The 20116-nt window shown below is 40.5% G+C and overlaps 1 protein-coding gene across 3 annotated transcripts in view; it reads left to right on the top strand.

The window, feature by feature from the left end:
- Positions 1-1305: 1305 nt before the first annotated feature.
- Positions 1306-20116, top strand: part of RASA1 (RAS p21 protein activator 1) — a 123343-nt gene continuing 104532 nt past the window's right edge. Inside the window, exon 1 of one of the 3 annotated variants that reach the window (XM_037982183.2) lies at positions 1306-1466. In XM_037982183.2, the coding sequence (XP_037838111.1) occupies positions 1321-1466 (146 nt within the window). In that variant the 5' untranslated portion in view covers positions 1306-1320. Of the gene's footprint in view, positions 1467-2704; positions 3889-20116 lie in introns of those variants that run through there. The other 2 variants (XM_007977578.3, XM_007977586.3) reach the window with 2 other exon arrangements.

Here is a 20116-nt window from a genome sequence, read left to right as displayed (position 1 = left end):
ATTTTCTTTCTTTTGTGTACTATTCTGTTTTTCAATACCTCCTGCCTATTTAATATTATCTGTGAATTTAATTAAGATTGTTTACTTCCCTTTGTTAACTGGGCAGAAAGTTAAGGTGGGTGGAAAAGAAAGGCAACAGACAAAAATAAAGGAAGTAGAAACATCAAATTCTTTTGGAAAAAATGAAAAGAAATTAAAGATAGGCAACTTATTTGAGATTCAGAAAGTATACAAGCAATAGTAAAGATTAGAGCCTAGATCTATTCAATAGTAGGAGTATATTAAATATTTGAAAATACCTCATAAAATATGTGGCAATTTCTTTGGATGAAAAGAACAGGGCTAACTCTAAGGCTAAACATAAACTAGGTAAGATGTTGATATAAGGCTGATTTACAAATAGACATAGTGCTTATTTCCTACTGGTTAAGAAATTGATTTCCAAAGATGGGAGCTGATCAAATTTGGTGTTTGTTAAAAGGATGAAGATCTGTTCAAAGTAGCATACTGAGGTTGCCTAGGACTGGGCTAGGCAGTAGAATAGACCACAGGTTGTATTTGCAGTCCAGTTTTGTAGGTACATACACCTAAAAGTCTAGAAAACATTTAATTGAGCATTTGATAGGTGTTACACTGCATTAAATTTTGACCTTTAAAAGTGCTAAAGAATTGTCAAAAAAGGAGGAGGTAATTCTGCAGTAAGAGTAGTGAGCCTCATCTGGACTCCCAGGCAACATACAGAGGGTGTGAACATTTAGAGATCAGTGAAAACCAAGAGCTGGTGATAACCTGCCTGTCCAATGTCCTGCATTCAAGGGCTGACAGTGGTGATTGGGACAGGTATGTTGGAGGATTGGGATGCTAACACACTGGAGGTTTTCAAGCACCAGCTATATTAAGATTTGTTGGGAATGTTGCACTTGGTGTTCATACAGCAGACAGTAGGTAGAGTAGGTATTCTGATAGTCTTGTCTAACTGAGGGTCTAAGTTTAAAAGAAAACTGTTCTCAGGGAGGCCACTATTAGTAGTACTTCGTTATTAAGTACTATGGAACTACTTCATTCTCATTTCTAGAACAGCACAGAGCTTAGCAACTCAAAACTCACCTATTTTACCTCCCACCTAATGAATGACATCTATTATATCTTTCATAACCTTTTTTAGGTATTGCATACCTCCTTCTTGATTAGTATGCTATACATTAATATAGTGGTTCTCAAACTTAAGTGAGCAAACAATCACTTGGATGGCTTGTTAAAATGGATTGCTGCACAGTTTCTGATTCAGAAGGTCTGAGGTGGCATTTCTGAATTCCTAGGATGTTGCTGGCCTTAATTCACTCGAGAACTCTAGCTCCTGTGACTGGTTCATCTTCCTTCTCCCAAGTAGCACATTGCCTAAGACATAAGCATAATGGAGGCCCCAGGACTACTCCTAATCAAGTTGGATCGTTGTCATCGACTAGGTAAATAGGCCTACGCAAATTTACAAAGAAAATGCATTGCCTGTATCTTGCCACCTCTTTTAGTGGTCTTTTCTCTTGTTCCTGGGTTTCTATCACAACCACTTGCCATCCGGAGTGTTGGCTTGATCATCCTTAGCAGAGAAAATACTGATCTCAAAGATCAATATCCAATGGTATTCAACGTGGGATTACTACTGGGAGAATTTAAAATAACAATACCGTTAATTTCAAACCATGGGAAGCTCCCTCTACATGAATGCATGTAATAGTTTGTATACATTTTAATGTAGAAGACAAAATAACACTCTTCTCCTTAATTGTATTAAAAATGAGTTTTCAGTTTATTGCTACTTTAGAAACGATATATAATTGTAACTGGCATTCTGGGACATTCTTGACATTTGACTTGTTGAAGGTGCTTGCATTGCGGATCACACCCTGCAGTCTTTTGCACACAAACGAGGACAAAAGTGCATTGATTAGTGTTTTCTGTGGCACCCTCTCCTCTTCATCAGTATCCAACAGACTTATAATAGCATAGGTAAGTATATGAGACAGTTGATAAAGAAAAACCTATGCAAATACTGGTAGAAATCTTACTTCATAACCACTATTTCTACCAAAATTCCCCACCCTTCTCATATGGTGCCCTTTATTTCGTTTCGGAGTTTCAGAATCTATTTTATCTCTGTGTGTGTGAGATAGTCATGGTGATTTATAGCATGCAACGAAAAAAGACAACATTTAGTACTGCCCCGATCTTCAAAGCTACCTGACTCCTGCACGGTCTCTGCGCTGCTGGCTAAGGCTGTTTCTTCCACCGGTCAGGAAGTACGGAACTAGTTTCTAGGCATTTTCCTTTCCCTTTCCCCCTTCTTCCTCTCCGCCGCCTCCCGGTCCCCCTCTCGTCTCTCCGGCTTTCACAGCGCCGAGCACCCGCGTGCTCAGGTACCCTTCCCTCTTCTCTCGCCCATCAAACAAAGCCCCGGGAGACAGGCGCGCGCCGCCGGCCACGCCAACAGGAGATGCGGCCGCGCCGCCGCACGCTAGGAACCGGAGTAGGACAGCAAGCGCGACCACGCACCGCGCGTCCCCGCCGCTTCCTTCCCTCTGGACTCTTCCTTTTCCTCCAGGCCCGGCCCCCCGCCCCCCGCTCCGGGAACGCGCCTGCGCACAAGCTGCCCTCTCCCTCCGCCCTTCCTTCCCTCCGTCCCTCCTCCCCTGCCCCGCCTTCCTTTCTCTCTCTACGGTTTCAGTCACTGAGAGCTCCAGGTAGTGAGCAGTTCAGTCGATTTCCTTGTTACCCCGCCCCCCTTTCTCTTGTCCCCACCCCTCTCATCTGCCTGGTGGAGGATGAAGCGGCTGCAGTGGCCCCAGCCTCAGCAGCGGCACCGGCGGTGGCTGCGGTGTGGGTGGCCGGAACTGGGGTGGTGAAGAAGCGGTGGTGGCTGCTGAAGGAGCGATAGCCACCTAAGCCTCTTTCCCTGTGCTTCCTTTCCTCTTTAGTGCAGCCAGGAAGTTTTCGCTTCTGTACATGTGTTTGTGTGCGTGAGTGTGGGTGTGTGCCGTGAGGTTTGGGTGGCGTTTGTGCAGGCGTTGGGTTTTTTGCCCACTTCGCTTCCCGTAACCCAAGCAGCTCCGGAGCCTGGGCTGTGGCCCTAGGAGGGGGCGCGGCGGCGGGCCCTCTCCTTTTGTTGTTGTTTCCTCCGCTTGGGGAGCTGAAGGGGAGACGCGTCTGGGTGGGGCGGCTCGGAGCCCGGGCCTGGTGGCCCCCGGGGCTCCCGGGCGGGCAGGGTAGGGCAGAGTAGAGCGGGCTTCAACATGATGGCGGCCGAGGCCGGCAATGAGGAGGGCGGCCCGGTAACAGCCGGAGCTGGAGGAGGCGGCGCGGCAGCGGGCTCCAGTGCCTATCCCGCAGTGTGTCGGGTGAAGATACCCGCGGCCCTGCCTGTGGCAGCCGCCCCCTATCCTGGGCTGGTGGAGACCGGAGTGGCTGGAACTCTGGGTGGCGGAGCCGCTTTGGGGTCAGGGTTCCTAGGAGCCGGGTCTATGACAGGGGCATTGGGGGGAGCCGGACTGACAGGGGGAGGTACTGCTGCTGGCGTGGCTGGTGCTGCTGCTGGCGTGGCCGGTGCTGCTGTCGCTGGACCTAGTGGAGACATGGCTCTCACCAAGCTGCCCACTTCGTTGCCTGCTGAGACTCTGGGGCCAGGCGGCGGTTTTCCCCCTCTGCCCCCTCCCCCTTACCTGCCCCCTTTGGGGGCGGGCCTGGGGACAGTGGACGAAGGTGACTCTCTGGATGGACCAGAATACGAGGAGGAAGAGGTGGCCATACCATTGACCGCTCCTCCAACTAACCAGTAAGTTAAGACTGCTGTTCAGGAATTTGGGCAGCTGCCTCCAGAAAAGAAGTGGAAATGGGGTAAACCATACTTTGTCTTTTTCATCTGTGATTTGTTTAGGAAAAGTTTTTGAAGTTTCAGGTTTCTTGCGTAGGAATTTAATTTGATCACTTATCTTCCTTACAGGCATGCTACCTGGCGTCTTCCTACATATATTGCTCTTCTGGGAAGGTGTAAAGTTTTTAAGATGGAAAGCATGAGAAAATGTGTATCTGATGAGAACCGGATATGGTTCTGTCCCTTCCAAGTTGAGGTGGTGTCCCAGGATTTAGTCAAACTGCGGCTACCAAGGCAGTCATAGTGTATATTAACTTGTGTGTGTTACTTGACAAAGCTAGATGATTAGTGAGACTTTGAATACAAATATTTAAACGAGTATTGTATTAATAATTTGAAAAATGTATTGGTTAGAATGTTTTTATTTCAGTGCACATCCCAGCTTCTGATTAGAGAAAGCATAGTGATGTTTAGAAGAGTCTGTGGGTCACTTAATGAGAACTTGGGTCAGAGAGAAAGGAAAGGAATACTGTGAATTATAGGTGTGATTAAGAGCCTGTATTCCGACAATGTGTCTTCTTCCCTAGGCTTCCCACTTAGCTTTTATAGTCGAGACATTGGAAGTACAACAGTGAGACAAAACAAAATTAACAGAGCTTCCCTTAAACATTTTTTGTTGGTGGCCAGTATAGTATTCTATTTGAAAATTAAGTAGAATATACAGGACAATGACTCTTTTTTAATGTAAGTTAATACCTCCTCACTTGTCTTAATCGAACTTAGGTGTTTATTCATAAAGGTGGACCTTGATGAAAATGTTGCGATGGGAAGTGGTATTAGGCAAAACTTGTTATAGATTTCTCATATAACTCTTAATTGACCCTTAGAATTTTAACATCCTTGGTGAATATCAGGAAAGAAAGATTTGGTTCATATGTTGACAGTCATTCTGGACAATTCAGAGGTTTTTTTTTTTCCTCTCTCCATTGCCCCCAAGAGATGGAGTTTTGCTCTGTTGCCCAGGCTGGAGTGTAGCGGCATGGTCTCGGCTCACTGCAACCTCTGCCTCCCGGGTTCAAGAGATTCTCCTGCCTCAGCCTCCCTGGTAGCTAGGATTACAGGTGCATGCCACCATGCCTGGCTAATTTTTGTATTTTTCATAGAGACGAAGTTTCGCCATATGGCCAAACTGGTATCTAACTCCTGACCTCAGGTGGTCGGCTGGCCTCAGCCTCCCGAAGTGCTGGGATTACAGGTGTGAGCCACCGTGCCCGGCCTTTTTTTTTTTTGGATAAGCTTCTTTGGAGCATTTAGAAAGGACTGAAACTAGGAAAAGATTCTGTTACCCTAATCTAATTTTGACTTAAGGCTACATCTTTTGATACTTAAAGTGGAAAAGTAAAGTTAGTCATATTTATGCCAGCCATGTTATAGGGATGTAGTGTTCCACCTTTTATATTCCTCGATAAAGGGTTCAAGTCTTGCGTCAGAGTTTTGTTCAAATTTTACATGACAATTTATTTCATGTCATTGTAATGCAGAGTCCCTGGGAGTGTTCAGGGAGTGTTAAAAATTCCAATTTTGCTGGTCGCGGTGGCTCACACCTGTAATCCCAGCACTTCGGGAGGCCTAGGCAGGTGGATCACCCGAAGTCGGGAGTTTGAGACCAGCCTGACCAAAATGGAGAAACTTTCTGTCTACTAAAAATACAAAATTAGTCTGGCATGGTGGCAGGCGCCTGTAATCCCAACTTCTCAGGAGACTGAGGCAGGAGAATCGCTTGAACCCTGGAGGCGGAGGTTGCAGTGAGCTGAGACCACGCCATTGCACTCCAGCCTGGGCAATAAGAGCGTAACTCCGTCTCAAACAAACAACACACACACACACACAGTATTACACCACTGCTTTTGAAAGAAAAAGTTCCATTTTTATTAAATGCTAACAGCATGCTTGGTACAGTGGTTATGAAAAACAGAATGCAACTTTTCATACTGAAAGAATCTAGTCTTATGCTAGTTTATAACTAAATTAGGTATATTTAGGATATTGTAGTTGAAAACTTTTTTTTAATAGACTTCTTTTTTTTTTTTTTTTTTTTTTTTTTGAGATGGAGTTTCGCTCTTCACCCAGGCTGGAGTGAAGTGGCCTGATCTCGGCTCACTGCAGCCTCCGCCCCACCCCTCCCCGCCTTCAGGTTCAAGCGATTCTCCAGCCTCTGCCTCCTGAGTACTTAGGATTACAGGTGCCTGCCACCAGACCTGGCTAAGTTTTATATTTTTAGTGGAGACGGGGTTTTGCCATGTTGGCCAGGCTGGTGTCAAACTCTGACCTCAGGTGATCCGCCTGCCTTCCGAAGTGCTGGGATTACAGGTGTGAGCCACCACGCCTGGCCCAATAGACTGTTTTTTAGAGTAGTTTTAGGTTCACAGCAAAATTGAGGGGAAAATACAGGGTGTTCCCATTAAATTTTTAATAATAAACACGATTGGGCTGGGTGTGGTGACTCACGCCTGTAATCCCAGCAATTTGGGAGGCCAAGGCGAGTGGATCATCTGAGGTCAGAGTTCAAGACCAGCCTGGACAACATGGTGAAACCCCGTCTCTGCTAAAAATACAAAAATTAGCCGGGCATGGTGGTGGGTGCCTGTAATCCCAGCTACTCGGGAGACTGAGGCAGAATTGCTTGAACCCGGGAGGTGGCGGTTGCAGTGAGCCGAGATCCACCATTGCATTCTAGCCTGGGCAACAAGAGTGAAACTCTGTCTAAAAAAAAAAAAAAAAAAAACAAAAAAAACACGATGATTGAGTAGTTATGAAAAATTGTGAGAAATTCATTGTGTGAGATTTTCATCATTATTACATGTATTTGGAAATAAAAATGGTATGACCGTGTATGTGAAACTTGTTCATGTTCTAAAAAATACCATTCATTTCTAGTATGTTTTTAAAATTTGCCACTGAGAAGTACAAATTTCCTTCTTATTTCATCTTAGATCTATCAACCCAGAGTCACTGGAGGCAATACAGTGTAGTGGTTAAGCGTGCAGATTCTGAAGTTAGACAAGATTTGGGTTGGAATCCTGACTCTGCCACTTACTAGCTGGTTATTCTTGGAAAGGTCAGTTTCCCCATCTGTGAAATGGGGGTAGGAATGGTACCTTCCTCATAGGATTTTTTTTTTTTTTAAAGATTTAATGAATACCTAGATGTATTCAGCACAGTACTTGGACGTAGGTAACTAAGGTAAATACATAGTCCTCTGTGCCCATAACCGTAATATTTTACTGTCACTAAATTGTCTACTGATTCTTTTTGTTAGAGGGTCTCCCTTATTACATGACTATTTTAGAGAATGTTTTGAACTCCAAATCAAGCCTACCATGATTAATTATGTTAAGAATTTTATTTTAACTTTATAAGGGCTTCTAGCAGTAGGTTAAGCAATTTTAGAGGTGAAATTAAAGTGTCCTCTATAAATTCCTATTCTTGAATGTAGACGTTCATATTTTTAAGTGAAAGGAAAAGCCTTAAAGACATTTTCAAGTAATATTTATCTTTTGTAAAAGTATTGAAGAAATATTGGACTAAATACTGACTGTGAGTAACTGGTCACTTTAGTTATGGATAGCATGATATTAAGGAGGTTTAGGTCACAGGATTGAGTCCACGAGTGGCTTGTTACTCGAGTGTTCCATGGTCAGGGTGTTAGTTCAGCTTTGTTCCCAGGTAGTTTTGTGCTGTTGATCACAAAAGAGTCAAATGACAATATGTAGATAGAACAGTGCAAATAACTTAATACTATTAATTAGTATTTTGTACCTTGTTTGTCTGTGTACGTGACGAATTATTAGTCTCATTTTTATTACTGATAATTTTCATTAGTTTGGTTGAGGCTAGAAATGTTTATGTAATTTGTACTATTTATTTGAATATTTTGTCTTGAAAGTTTTGAGAAATTTTAAAAATAAAAAAATTCTTACTATTTTTCTACTATAAAAGTTTCTATATCTAAAACTGTTAATAAATTTCTTTTTCAAGAGAGAGAAAAGGTTAAATTAAAGCAGTTTGTCACTAGTACTCCATAATTTTTTGGAGTTTCTTTTCATGGTTCTCATTTTTTGCTTCTGTTGGGTGAGGGGCAGTGGTGGTAAAGGAATATTGTTTGTGTAGTGCACCATCAATTATATGTAGAGATTTTTAACTGTGAGTCTGCAGTAGCAAGTGGCGATTGGTGAGAATTCAACCCACAGATGTATACTGCTTGCTCTTAGGGTATTTGGAATATTTGATAATTGTCACCATTTAACGATAGAGGTTTTTTTTTTTTTTTGTTTTTTGTTTTTTTTTTGAGATGGAATCTTGCTCTGTTGCCCAGGCTGGTGTGCAGTGGCGTGATCTTGGCTCACTGCAACCTCCGCCTCCCGGATTCAGGGGATTCTCCTGCCTCAGCCTCCTGAGTAGCTGTGGTTACAGGCACACACCACCATGCCCAGCTAATTTTTGTATTTTTAGTAGAGACGGGGTTTCACTTTTTTGGCCAGGCTGGTCTTGAACTCCTAACCCCAGGTGATCCGCCTGCGTTGGCCTCCCAAAGTGCTGGGATTACAGGCACGAGTCACCTCGTGGCCAATAGGAAGATTTCATATTTAAGAAGTCTCAACTTCTAGCATCTCTAGAAAACCCACAGGACTTGGCTGTACCTGGTGACCATCCCTGCTTGAGACTAGATTGCCAGAGCTGAGTAGCAGTTGACCCTTTTAGGTGGGTACTGAGGTCTCCATTTGCAGTCTCCACCAGGTCTGCTTTGCCTTTGCTGTTGCAGTATTTGCCTGGCATCTGGCTGGATCTTACCCTGAACTTAATATTCAAACTTCTCAAGCCTGAAACTTTAAGGAAAAGAAAATAAGGAATGTAAATAGTACCTTTCTTTTTTAAAAAAATCATTTTACTGTCTCTACAAAAATAAAATCATTCTTATTAAGTCAAATAATTGGTGAAGGTTAATGTTAGAACATGTAGCATTCGTTAATTTTGTCACTGATTGCATTATACATATGGATGAGCCATTGTTTCTTAATAAAAATGGGGGTGAGACTTGCTGAGATTAGTTATGGACAGTTATTGATGACCAGAACTCATATTTTTTACTGTATTTGTGTAAGTAGTAGAGAAATATAGTAGGTGCTTCAAGTGTTACAAGAGTAAAATGCCCCTTTTCTCAATAGGAGAAAAGGGAGTATTAGATCTGGTAGGAAATTAAGTAAACCAATTACTGTGATTCAGGCTAGGTTAAGATAAATATCATGAGTGAAGTATGGGCAAAGGTCATGAGGGTTAACAGAAAAAGAAATTTATGTTACTAGGATCAGTAAATTCTTTGAGGAAAAATAGCAGGTATGTTTTTCCTGCTACTTAATTTATTTTCTGAGCAAGAGATTATTGGTTCTGAAGCTCTTTGCTTAATGATTCTATCAAAAGACACAATTATGAATTGGATGAATTTAAACTTTTCACCCCTAAATTAGTGAAGAATCTGGTCAACAGAACTCTTAGTTACCTGTGGTCTGGATGTAAGTTGACAGTGATGTCTGTAGTTACTGAGGTACAGAGCACAGTTGAATGCTAGAATTGGTATGGATCATTGATTAGCCACTCTGGGGAAAACAGGCAAACATTATTGGCAAAGCTGAAAAGGACAACCATAAATTAGGAAGGGAAAAGGAAAAATGAAGAGTAGACTTTCTGGTTACTTTACTTCTATCTCTTTACTGGCCATTGGTGAAATGAACAGAGTCCCTTTAAGAACACTTAAATACTCAAAAAAGTACGTTTTGGGGGAAGATTTTTTTATAGTGATTATTAACTGTAACAGTGGTTGCCACTGACATTTTTTGTTGTTGTTGCTTACTACCAAACAGGAACAGTTCTAATTGGTTTATTTGTATTGTTTTGGTTATCTGTTGCTGCATAATAAAGCACTCCAAAACATAGTGGCTAAAACAATTGTGTATCTGCTCTTGATTCTAAAATTTGTGTATGGCTTTATGGAGACTTCTCCACATGTGATCTGTCGGCTATAATGTCCACAGTGGCTTCTTAACTCTTAAATCTAGTGCCTTAGCTGGGATGGCTGGAGCAGTTGGTAGATAGCTGGGCATTTCCCTCTTGCTTCCTCCCCATGTTGCCTCTGCACTAGAAGAACATTGGCCTCCTCCTTCTTTTTTTTTTTTTTTTTTTTCCCCCCTGAGATGGAGTCTTGCCCTGTCGCCCAGGCTGGAATGCAGTGGTAGGATCTCGGCTCACTGCAACCTCTGCCTTCCGGGTTCAAGCGTTTCTCCTGTGTCAGCCTCCCGAGTAGCTAGCATTACAGGTGTGTGCCACCACGCCCAGCTAATTTTTGTAGTTTTTGTAGAGATGGGGTTTCACCATGTTGGCCAGACTGATCTCGAACTCCTGACCTTGTGATTTGCCACCTCAGCCTCCCAAAGTGCTATGATTACAGGCATGAGCCACTGCGTCCGGCCAGCTTGGCCTTCTTCATAACATGGCAGCTATGGCAGTTCCATGAAAGACTTTTCCAAGCCCTATTGTGCCGGTATTTATCAAGCCTTTGTGCTCCTCATGCTTGCTAATATTCCAGTGGCGAGTGCTAGTCACATAACCCAGTGTGCATTAAGTATGGGAGGGGGACTATAAAAGGGCATGGATACAGCAAGTTGAGCTTTCCTCAGGGCACCAAAGTAATGGTATACCATGTGTAATACTTATTTACATGTAATACCAGATAATAGAATACTACTGGGGAGGGACAGGGTGGGAGATAGGGCAAATACTTACGAGTTCTTCCTTCAGGCCTGGCAAGCTAAGTTGTCTTTCATTAAATGAGTCAAATTTCTCCACAATAGATGTTGCTTTTTGGCCACCATTATCTTAATTTTAAACCAAAAATACTGAATATAGATGTTGGTTACTGTATGAATATGCAGGTATTTGTATGGTAACTGTGTTACCTTGAAATCACTGGCAGTAAATTTCGGTGTTGTGCTATGTTAAAAATTGTTATTAGATACAACTTACTGATAACTATATGTCTTGTTACATCTCTACAGGATTTAGGGTATGATGATTTTAGGTGTTTTAGTGGTTATTTGATTTAGTAAGTAAAATCATGAACAGTATGGGGGACAAAAAAATATATAGTTCTACAGTCTAGTTGGAAGATGAGGCATTACTGATAGGGAAATAAGTAGTCTACAGATATGTTGTACAGGTAAATTTTTCAAATTCAGAGAATAGTTGCCAAGGAGTGAAAGAATCAAAGTAAATGAAAGATTGATACTGAAATTTCATACCATAGTTCTCTTGGAGGAAATTTCAGTATCATTCTTTCATTTAGGATTATTACAGAAAGTGTGATTAACTTTTGTAGTATTTGTGTTTCAAATTGTAGTCAAATTGTTATGTGTAACATAGAGTTTTAGTTATAGAGGGAAGCTTCTCTGCTTAGATACAGAAGTAGCCTTAGGTAGAGTGACTTGCTTCACTCTACCCTACACCCTAGCTAAGTTCATGTAACTAGGTAGTGGTAGAACTGGGACAGAATCCAATTCTCATAATTTTTCACATATATTTAGGTTAGGGTAATATTTATAATTCATTTTGTTTTTAATTTTAGAGGGGACTTAGAAGCAAAGGCTCAGTGTTTACTAATCATTTGCTATATGTCAGGTATTTTATATAGATTATCTTATTTAATTCTTACAATGATATAGTGAGAATGGGCATCATCCTCATTGTTGAGAAAACTGAGTGATAGAGCTGGAATTTTAATGTAAATACTCTTCTTTTTCTTTTGTCTTACCCCCTTCCATTACATAGAACGTACACACATATATGCACCCACATAAAACTTAACGTACTTCAGGGCTGGCGGTAACTGGCGTTTTGGACTTAATAGTTCCCCCTTGTCCCCCAATAGTTCCCTCTTGTCCCCCAGAGTCATAGGTTGAAGCTTTAACCGCCAATGTAACTGTATTTGGAGATACAGCCTTTAAAACAGGTAATTAAGGTTAAATGAGGTCGTAAGGGTGGCTGGTGAATCCTATAGGACGGGTACCTTTATAAGAAGAGGCACCAGGAGTATGAGTGCATAGAGAAAAGGTCATGTGAAGACATGGTGAGGAGGCCTTCATTTGTCAGCTAAGGAGAGAGGCCAGACCAGAAACCAAGCTTGCCAGCACTTTGATAGTTCAATTTTCAGCATGCAGAACTGTGAAAAAATAATTTCTGTTGTTTAAGCCACCCAGACTGTGATATTTCATTATGGCAGCCCAAACTGACTAATGCATGGGTAACTCTACATCTTTAAAAATGGATTTGGATTATTTTGGAGCAGATTAAATGCATAAATGCTGCTTGAGAAATAAGGTCCTCATTCTTTTAATTTCTTCCACTGTGGGAGAGAAAATCTTGCCTTACTTTACCTCTTTGTTAGTCAGTGACCTTTATCTTTTTTGGCTGTACCTCTGTTGAAAGATGGAAAGCATATTTAAATGCACGTCTGATTATTATAGTGTGGAAAGATCCTACACATGACCATGGTAGCCATGGAATATCCTATGGATAAGCTGTTACTCCAGCAAATTTTCTGTATTCATTGTGTGTTCATTGTTGTAGCATTTTACTTTAAAAATTTCCTTTCTCTCATACATCTGTCTCAAGCTGAAGGAAAGACTTAGAGATCTCACTCACCTCTTTTAAGTGTTTTTTGTAGGGATAACTCACTAAACTGGGTTCATATTAGACACTTGTGTAATGTTAGAACCATATCTCACCTGTATTCTTTTCTATCTAAATATTGATTCATTTCTCTAATTTTTAAATCTTTTTATTTTGAGATAATTGTAGATTCATATGCAGTTTTAAGAAATAAGACAGATGGGCCAGGCGCCGTAGTTCATGCCTGTAATCCCAGCACTTTGGGAGGCCGAGGCAGGTGGATCACAAAGTCAGGAGATCAAGACCATCCTGCCTAACATGGTGAAACCCCGTCTCTACTAAAAATGCAAAAAAAAAAAAAAAAAAATTAGCTGGGCGTGGTGGTGGGCACCTGTAGTCCCAGCTACTCTGAGACTGAGGAGGCTGAGGCGGGAGAATGATGTGAACCTGGGAGGCAGAGCTTGCATTGAGCCCAGATCACGCCACTGCATTCCAGCCTGGGTGACAGAGCAGACTCCGTCTCAACAACCAAAAAAAAAATAAAGAAGAAATAAGACAGAGATGTACCCCTTCATCCATTTTACCTCAGTGGTAACGTCTTGCATAACTATAGTGCAGTATCAAAACCAGGAAATCAACATTGCTGTAATCCAACTATTTTATCCACATTTCGCCAGTTTTACATACACTCATTTGTGTGTGTGCATGCATGGGTGTGTGATATATTTAGTATTTAGTTCTGTGCAGTATTATAACATGTAAATTTGTATAATCATTACCATACTAGAGATACAGAACAGTTTCTTCACCACTGGGATCTCTTGTGCTGTGTTTTTATAACCAGAGTCTCCTTCCTCTTTCCTTATCCCCTGGTAACTGCTAATTTTTTCTTTTTCTTCCCCCCCCCCCCCCGTAATTTAAAGAAGATTATGCAGGCTGTGTGCAATGGCTCACTTCTGTAATCTCAACACTTTGCGAGGCTGAGGCGGTTGGATCGCTTTGAGCCCAGGTATTCAAGACCAGCCTGGGCAACATGGCGAAACCTTGTCTCTACAAGAAAACAAAAATTAGCTGTTCATGGTATTGCACACCTGTAGTCCCAGCTACTCAGGAGGCTGAGGTGGGAGGATCACCTGAGACTATGAGATTGAGGCTACAGTGAGTTATGATTGTACCACTGCACTCCAGCCTGGGTGACAGAATGAGACCCTGCCTCAAAATGGAATCAAATAGTATTTAACCTTTTGGGATTGGCGTTTGTCACTCAGCATAATTTGTCAAGTTCATGTAAGTTGAAGTATCAATATTTTGCTTTTTTTTCATTGCTGAGTAGTAGTCCATGGTATAGGTGTGCTACAGTTTGTTTAACCATTCAGCCATTTGGGAACATTTGGGTCATTTCCAGTTTTGGGTATTATAAAAAAAAAAAAAAACTGCTATAAACATCTGTATGTATGTTTTTGTGTGAACATAAGTTTTCATTTCTGTCAGGGAAGTTCCTGAGAGTACAGTTACTAGATTGTATGATAGTTGCATGTTCACTTTTATAAGCAATTGCCAGTATTTTCTGTAATGGCTATACCTTTTTATATTCTCACCAGCAATGTATGAGAGATCCGGTTTCTCTGTGTCTTAACCAGCATTTGATGGTACCACCATTTTTTATTTTAGCCTTTCTGTTTTTACTGATATCTCATTGTGGTTTTGATTAACATTTTTCTAATGTCTAATTATATTAGTCAAGGTTCTCCAGAGAGAATCAATAAGATATATGCATATATAAAAGGGAGTTTATTAGGGAGAATTGGCTCATGCCATTACCAAGTCAAAATCCTGCAATAGGCCATCTGTAAGCTAGCGAATGAGAAAAGCTGGTACCACGTCCCAGTTGTAAAACCTCAAAACCAGGAAAGCTGACATTCTGAGGCCAAAGGCCTGAGACCCCAGGGAGGCTGCCAGCTTGAGTCCTGGAGTCCAGAGACCAAAGAACCTGGAGTTTGATGCCTAAGGGCAAAAGCAAACTATCCTTCACTAGAAGAGGGTGGGGAACTCAGCAAGCTGGCTCTGTTTCTCTTTCTGCCTACTTTGTTCTGGCAGTCGATTGGATTAGATGGTGCCCACCCAGAGTGGGTCTTACTCTCCTCATTCACTGACTCACTTGCCAGTCTCTTCTGTAAACACCCTCACAGACACACACAGGAACAATGCTTCACCAGCCATCAAGGCATCCCTCAGTCCAGTCAAGTTGACATTACTATTAACCATCACACTAATGATGTTGGAAAATCTCTTCTCTTCTTTCCTCTTCTCTCTTCTCCTCTCCTCCCCTCCCCTCCCTTCCCCACCCATCCCTCCCCTCCGCTCCCCTCCCCTCCCTGACACTGTCTTGCTCTGTTTCCCAGGCTGGAATGCAGTGACAGGATACTGGCTCATTACAACTTCCACTTTCCAGGTTCAAGCGATTTTCCTGCCTCAGCCTCCCGAGTAGCTAGAATTACAGGCACGTGCCACCACTAATTCTTGTGTTTTTAGTGGAGACAGGGTTTCACCATGTTGGCTGGGCTGGTCCTGACCTCAAGTGCTCCACCTGCATCAGCCTCCCAAAATGCTGGGATTACAAGTGTGAGCCACCTCACCCAGCTTGAAAAATCTTTTCATGTGCTTTTTTCGTCTGTATACCTTCTTTGGTGAAATGTCTGTGTCTTTGGCCCATTTTCAAATTGGATTTTTTTAAATTGTTGCGTTTCAAGAGGTTCAACGAACCATATTGTAACACGTCAGAATTTTCTTTCTTTCTTTTTTTTTTTCTTTTGTGAGATGAAGTCTCACTCTGTTGCCCAGACTGGAGTGCAGTGGTGTGATCTCGGCTCACTGCAAGCTCTGCCTCCCGGGTTCACGCCATTCTCCTGCCTCAGCCTCCCGAGTAGCTGGGACTACAGGCACCGCCACCATGCCCGGCTAATTTCTTTTTTTTCTTCTTTAAGGCTGAATAATATTCCATTTCATGTATATATCACCTTTTGTTTACCCAGTTATCCATTGAACATTTGGGTTGCTTGCACCTTTTGGCTATGGTTCCCAGTGTGCACATGGTATATAAACATCTGTTCCAGTACCTGCTTTCATTTTGGGATATACTCAGACATGGAACTGCTGAATCATATGGTAATTCTGTTTTTAATTTTTTAAGGAATCATCGTACTGTTTTCCACAGTGACCACACCATTTTATAGTCCCAGCAGCAATGCATAAGGGTTAGAATTTCTCTGCATCCTTGCCAACACTTTTTTTTTTTTTTTTTTTTTTTGAGATGGAGTTTCACTCTTGTTGCCCAGGCTGGCAACCTCCGCCTCCTGAGTTCAAGTGATTCTCCTGCCTCAGCCTACTGAGTGCCAACACTTTTTATTTTCTATTTTCTTAATAATAGCTATCCTAGTGCGTGTGAAGTAGTAACTGGTTTTGATTTGCATTTTCCTAAGATTAGTGCTGTTGAGCATCTTTTCATGTGCTTATTGGCCATTTGTATATACGTATTTTTTTTGGAGAAATGTCTATTGCCCATTTTTGTTTTTGTTTTTTTGAGATGGAGTCTAGCTCCGTTGCCCAGGCTGGAGTGCAGTTCCAGCTCACTGCAACCTCCTACTCCTGGATTTAAGCGATTCTCCTGTTTCAGCCTCCCAACTAGCTGGGATTACGGACACATGCCACCCCACCCGGCTAATTTTTGTGTTTTTAGTAGAGATGGGTTGTCACCATGTTGGTCAGGATGGTCTTGAACTCCTGACCTCAAGTGATCCACAAGTTTCAGCCTCCCAAAGTGCTGGGATTACAGGCATGAGCCACCGCCCCAGCCTATTTCTTATTTTTGAGTTGAGTTTGATTTTTTTGTTTTTGTAGTTCTTTATATGTTCTTGATATTAATCCCCTATCAGCTATATAATTAGCAAATATTTTTGCCCATTCCACAGGCTACTTTTTAATTTTGTTGATAGTGTCCTTTCATGCATGTAATTTTGATGAGTTCCAGCTTACATGTTTTTTTCTTTTGTTGCCTATATAATTTTCATTTCAGTCATCAATTATGATTTGAAAACCTCTGGAGTAGAAGGATAGTCTGTTGTTTTTATCTGCATTTCTGCTTTTCTCATTGTTTTTTCTTCTTTCTTGGTGTTTCAAGATTCCTTCTTTTATTACTTGAAGAATTTCCTTATTCTTTAAAGGTATGTCTGCTGGTAACAGTTTATTCATTTTCCTTTTGCCTGTGAATGTCATTATTTCACCATTATTCCTGAAAGATAATTTCACCACGAATAAAATTTATGGTTGACAATTCTTTTCTTTCAGAAGTTGTAAAATTTTGTGCCACTTTTCTTCTATCCTTTATAGTTTCTTCTATCCTTTATAGTTTCAGATGATAAATCTCTTGCCACTTGAATTGGTGTTCCCCTATAAGGTAATGTGTCTTTTCTCTGTGATTGCTTTCAAAATCTTTATATTTGTTTTCAGAAGTCTAGTGATATGTCAGGGTTTCTGTGGGTTTACCTATTTGAGATTTGATCACTTCCTGCATCTGTAGGTTTATATTTTTCTCCAAATACGGATTTTTCAGCCAGTATTTTTGAATACCCTTTTAATTCCATCCTCTTTTCTTTATGGGACTCCAGTGATACAGAGTTAGATCTTAACGTTACTGTCTTACAGGTCCTCAAGACTTTTAACTTCTTTTTAGTCATTTTTCTTGCTGTTGTCCAGATTGGGTAAATTCTATTGATCTGCTGGTCCTCAAGTTCACAGATTCTGTCTTCTGTCATCTGCTATTGAGCCCATTAGGTTGAAAAAAATAATTTTTTTGACAAAAATTGTGTGTATGTATTGTGTACAACATATATTTTGATAGATGTATACGTTGTGGAATGGCTAAACTGAGCTAATTAACCTGCATTACATCATGTACTGAGCATTTTTTTTGTGCTGAAAACACAATCGTAGCAATTTAAAGTATGCAGTAAACTGTTATTATAAACTATGGACACCATGTTTGTGCCATACATCTCTTGAACTTATTCCTCTTAACTGAAATTTATCTCCTTTGATCAACATTTCCTCACCTATCCGGTAAGTTTTGTTTTTTGTGATTTTTTTTTTTTTTGGTTGGTATTGTAGCTTGTTTTATCATCATTTGGTTGGTTTTACAACTTTTTTCTTTGCTGAAATATTCTATTTTTAAAATCTGTTTTAAAATTTGTAATTGATTGTTGAAGTGTTTTTAATGATAGCTGATTGAAAATTAAAAAAAAAAAAAACCTTTCCAACATCTAATACACATCAACATTAACATGTTTATTTTCTTTTTGTCATCCAAGTTGTGATTTTCTTGATTCTTGGTATGATGCATGAGTTTTGATTGTACGTTGGACATTTTGGCTTCTAGATAATTTTTAAATAGTCACTTTTCCCCTAAATATGATTAATACATGTTTACTATAGAAAATTTGGAGACTATTAGAAAATACGAAGAAAAACCAATCATCCTTACTTTTACTACCAAAGGTCATAACCACTATTAAGTTTTTGTATATTATATATATATAAAACACATCTGTATATATCCCTATCCCCCTAAATATAGCTAACATTTTCATATATGAGGGCATTGAGATGTGGAGGGTTTTAGGTAACTTTCCAAAGTCACAGAGCTACCAAGTGAAACAAACCCAAGCTTTTGACCTCTAAGTCTATTTAGCCACTATGCCATATTCCCGCTTCTGTTTTTCTTCCTTAATGCTTCAGAAAAATTGTTTCAGTGGGAGAATGAAGTTATTTGAGGAGAAATTAGGGTGTTATAGCCATCTTAAGGGACTTAATAGTGTGTTTATTTTGGGTAGTTCAGTATTTATGGATATTCATGTACTTGCATGCATTCTGGAGGTTATCTCAGGCAATAGAGAAATGAGCTTTGATATTTCTGTATATGCATTTATTTAGGGATACTTGTATCAACAAATACCTCCTTAAGGTTGAAGGCCTTTTTTTTTTTTTTTTTTTTTGACAGATTTTTAAATCTCCTTTCAAGACAAATGCAGAAATATGAAACAACATACAACGAAACCCCATTTTTTTCTCATCAGTGTTATAATGAAATGATGTTATTTGAGGACCTTCTGCGTCTTGTTTTCTTAAGGTTGCAGTTTCTAAGAACCTATCAGTGGTGAAGTGAGGATGTAACTGTAGTATTTTAATTAAACCATTGTTAGCTTGCTTATTTATTGAACAGCCACCGTATAGGAATTGTTTCATACATTATGTCACTTAAGTGACTGTAGGTTGCTTTCTCTCCATATATAGACAGACAGGTAGGTAGGTAGATGGTAAGCTTAGTTGTTCACTCACATCAGTTGGGTTTTAGGGTGGCTGCCAAAGCATGGATTTAGAGCAAATTATCAATCACTGCATTCAGTAGTGACCATATGACAGCTTAGGAATATTTTACTGTCTTTTAGTTCCTCCTTGATGAAGAAAGCTAATCCAGGTATCTGGAATGGAGTTGTTCTCTACTTAGTGCCTAGGGGACACTGCAATGCTTTATTGCTGGTGGTAGAAGAAATAAAATTTCAGTTAGATTTTAGTAGTTCTTTGGAATCATGTAGTAGTTCTCCACATTTCTCATTGTTGGTAATTAAAAAGAATGTAACTATTGTTTACGTGTTTTGTTAGCACATAAATCTGATTAATTTCTCATTGAATTTGGAAAAAAAGAACACAAACCTCAGACTAACAGGAGATCATATCCTCTAGTTAATATTAGGATTCCTGAATATCTTCCTTTTGCCTGATCATTGGGATCAAAATCTTTTTATCATGAAGCTGTTTCTGAAATTATAGCAAGTGAATAGGAAATAACCTAATATTTTTGTTTTGACATTGTTTTTTAAGAACCTTATCTATGTGATAAAATAACGTTTAACATTAAAGTTAGTGTCAGAAATCATATAACGTTTTAAAGTTCTGTGGAAATAATGGTACCATTCATTCATTCATTCATTCATTCATTTATTTTGAGATGGAGCCTCGTTCTGTCGCCAGGCTGTAGTACAGTGGTGTGATCTCGGCTCTCTGCAACCTCTGCTTCCTGGGTTCAAGCGATTCTTGTGCCTCAGCTTCCCAAGTAGCTGGGACTACAGGCGAGTGCCACCATGCCCAGCTAATTTTTGTATTTTTTGGGAGAGACAGGGTTTCACCATGTTGGCCAGGATGGTCTTGATTTGTTGACCTTGTGGTCCACCCGCCTTGGCCTCCCAAAGTGCTGAGATTATAGGCGTGAGCCCCCGCTCCTGGCAATGGTACCTTTTAATAAATTGGTTTTAATTTTTGTGGAAATGGTATTATCTTCCTAGTGCACAGGGCCCTTGAGAGAGTACAGTGGAATAAAAGTTTAAATATAATAGGAGACAAATTGTGTTATGCTTTGAATGCTATGGTAATGACTTGTGCATAGCATTGTAGTGTAGATATGTGGAATTGTAATGCAATTCT

This window comes from Chlorocebus sabaeus, chromosome 4, assembly GCF_047675955.1.
Source record: "Chlorocebus sabaeus isolate Y175 chromosome 4, mChlSab1.0.hap1, whole genome shotgun sequence".
Taxonomy (NCBI): domain Eukaryota; kingdom Metazoa; phylum Chordata; class Mammalia; order Primates; family Cercopithecidae; genus Chlorocebus; species Chlorocebus sabaeus.
The sequence above is the reverse complement of the archived record's forward strand: the minus strand, read 5'-3'. Positions and strand labels throughout refer to the sequence as shown.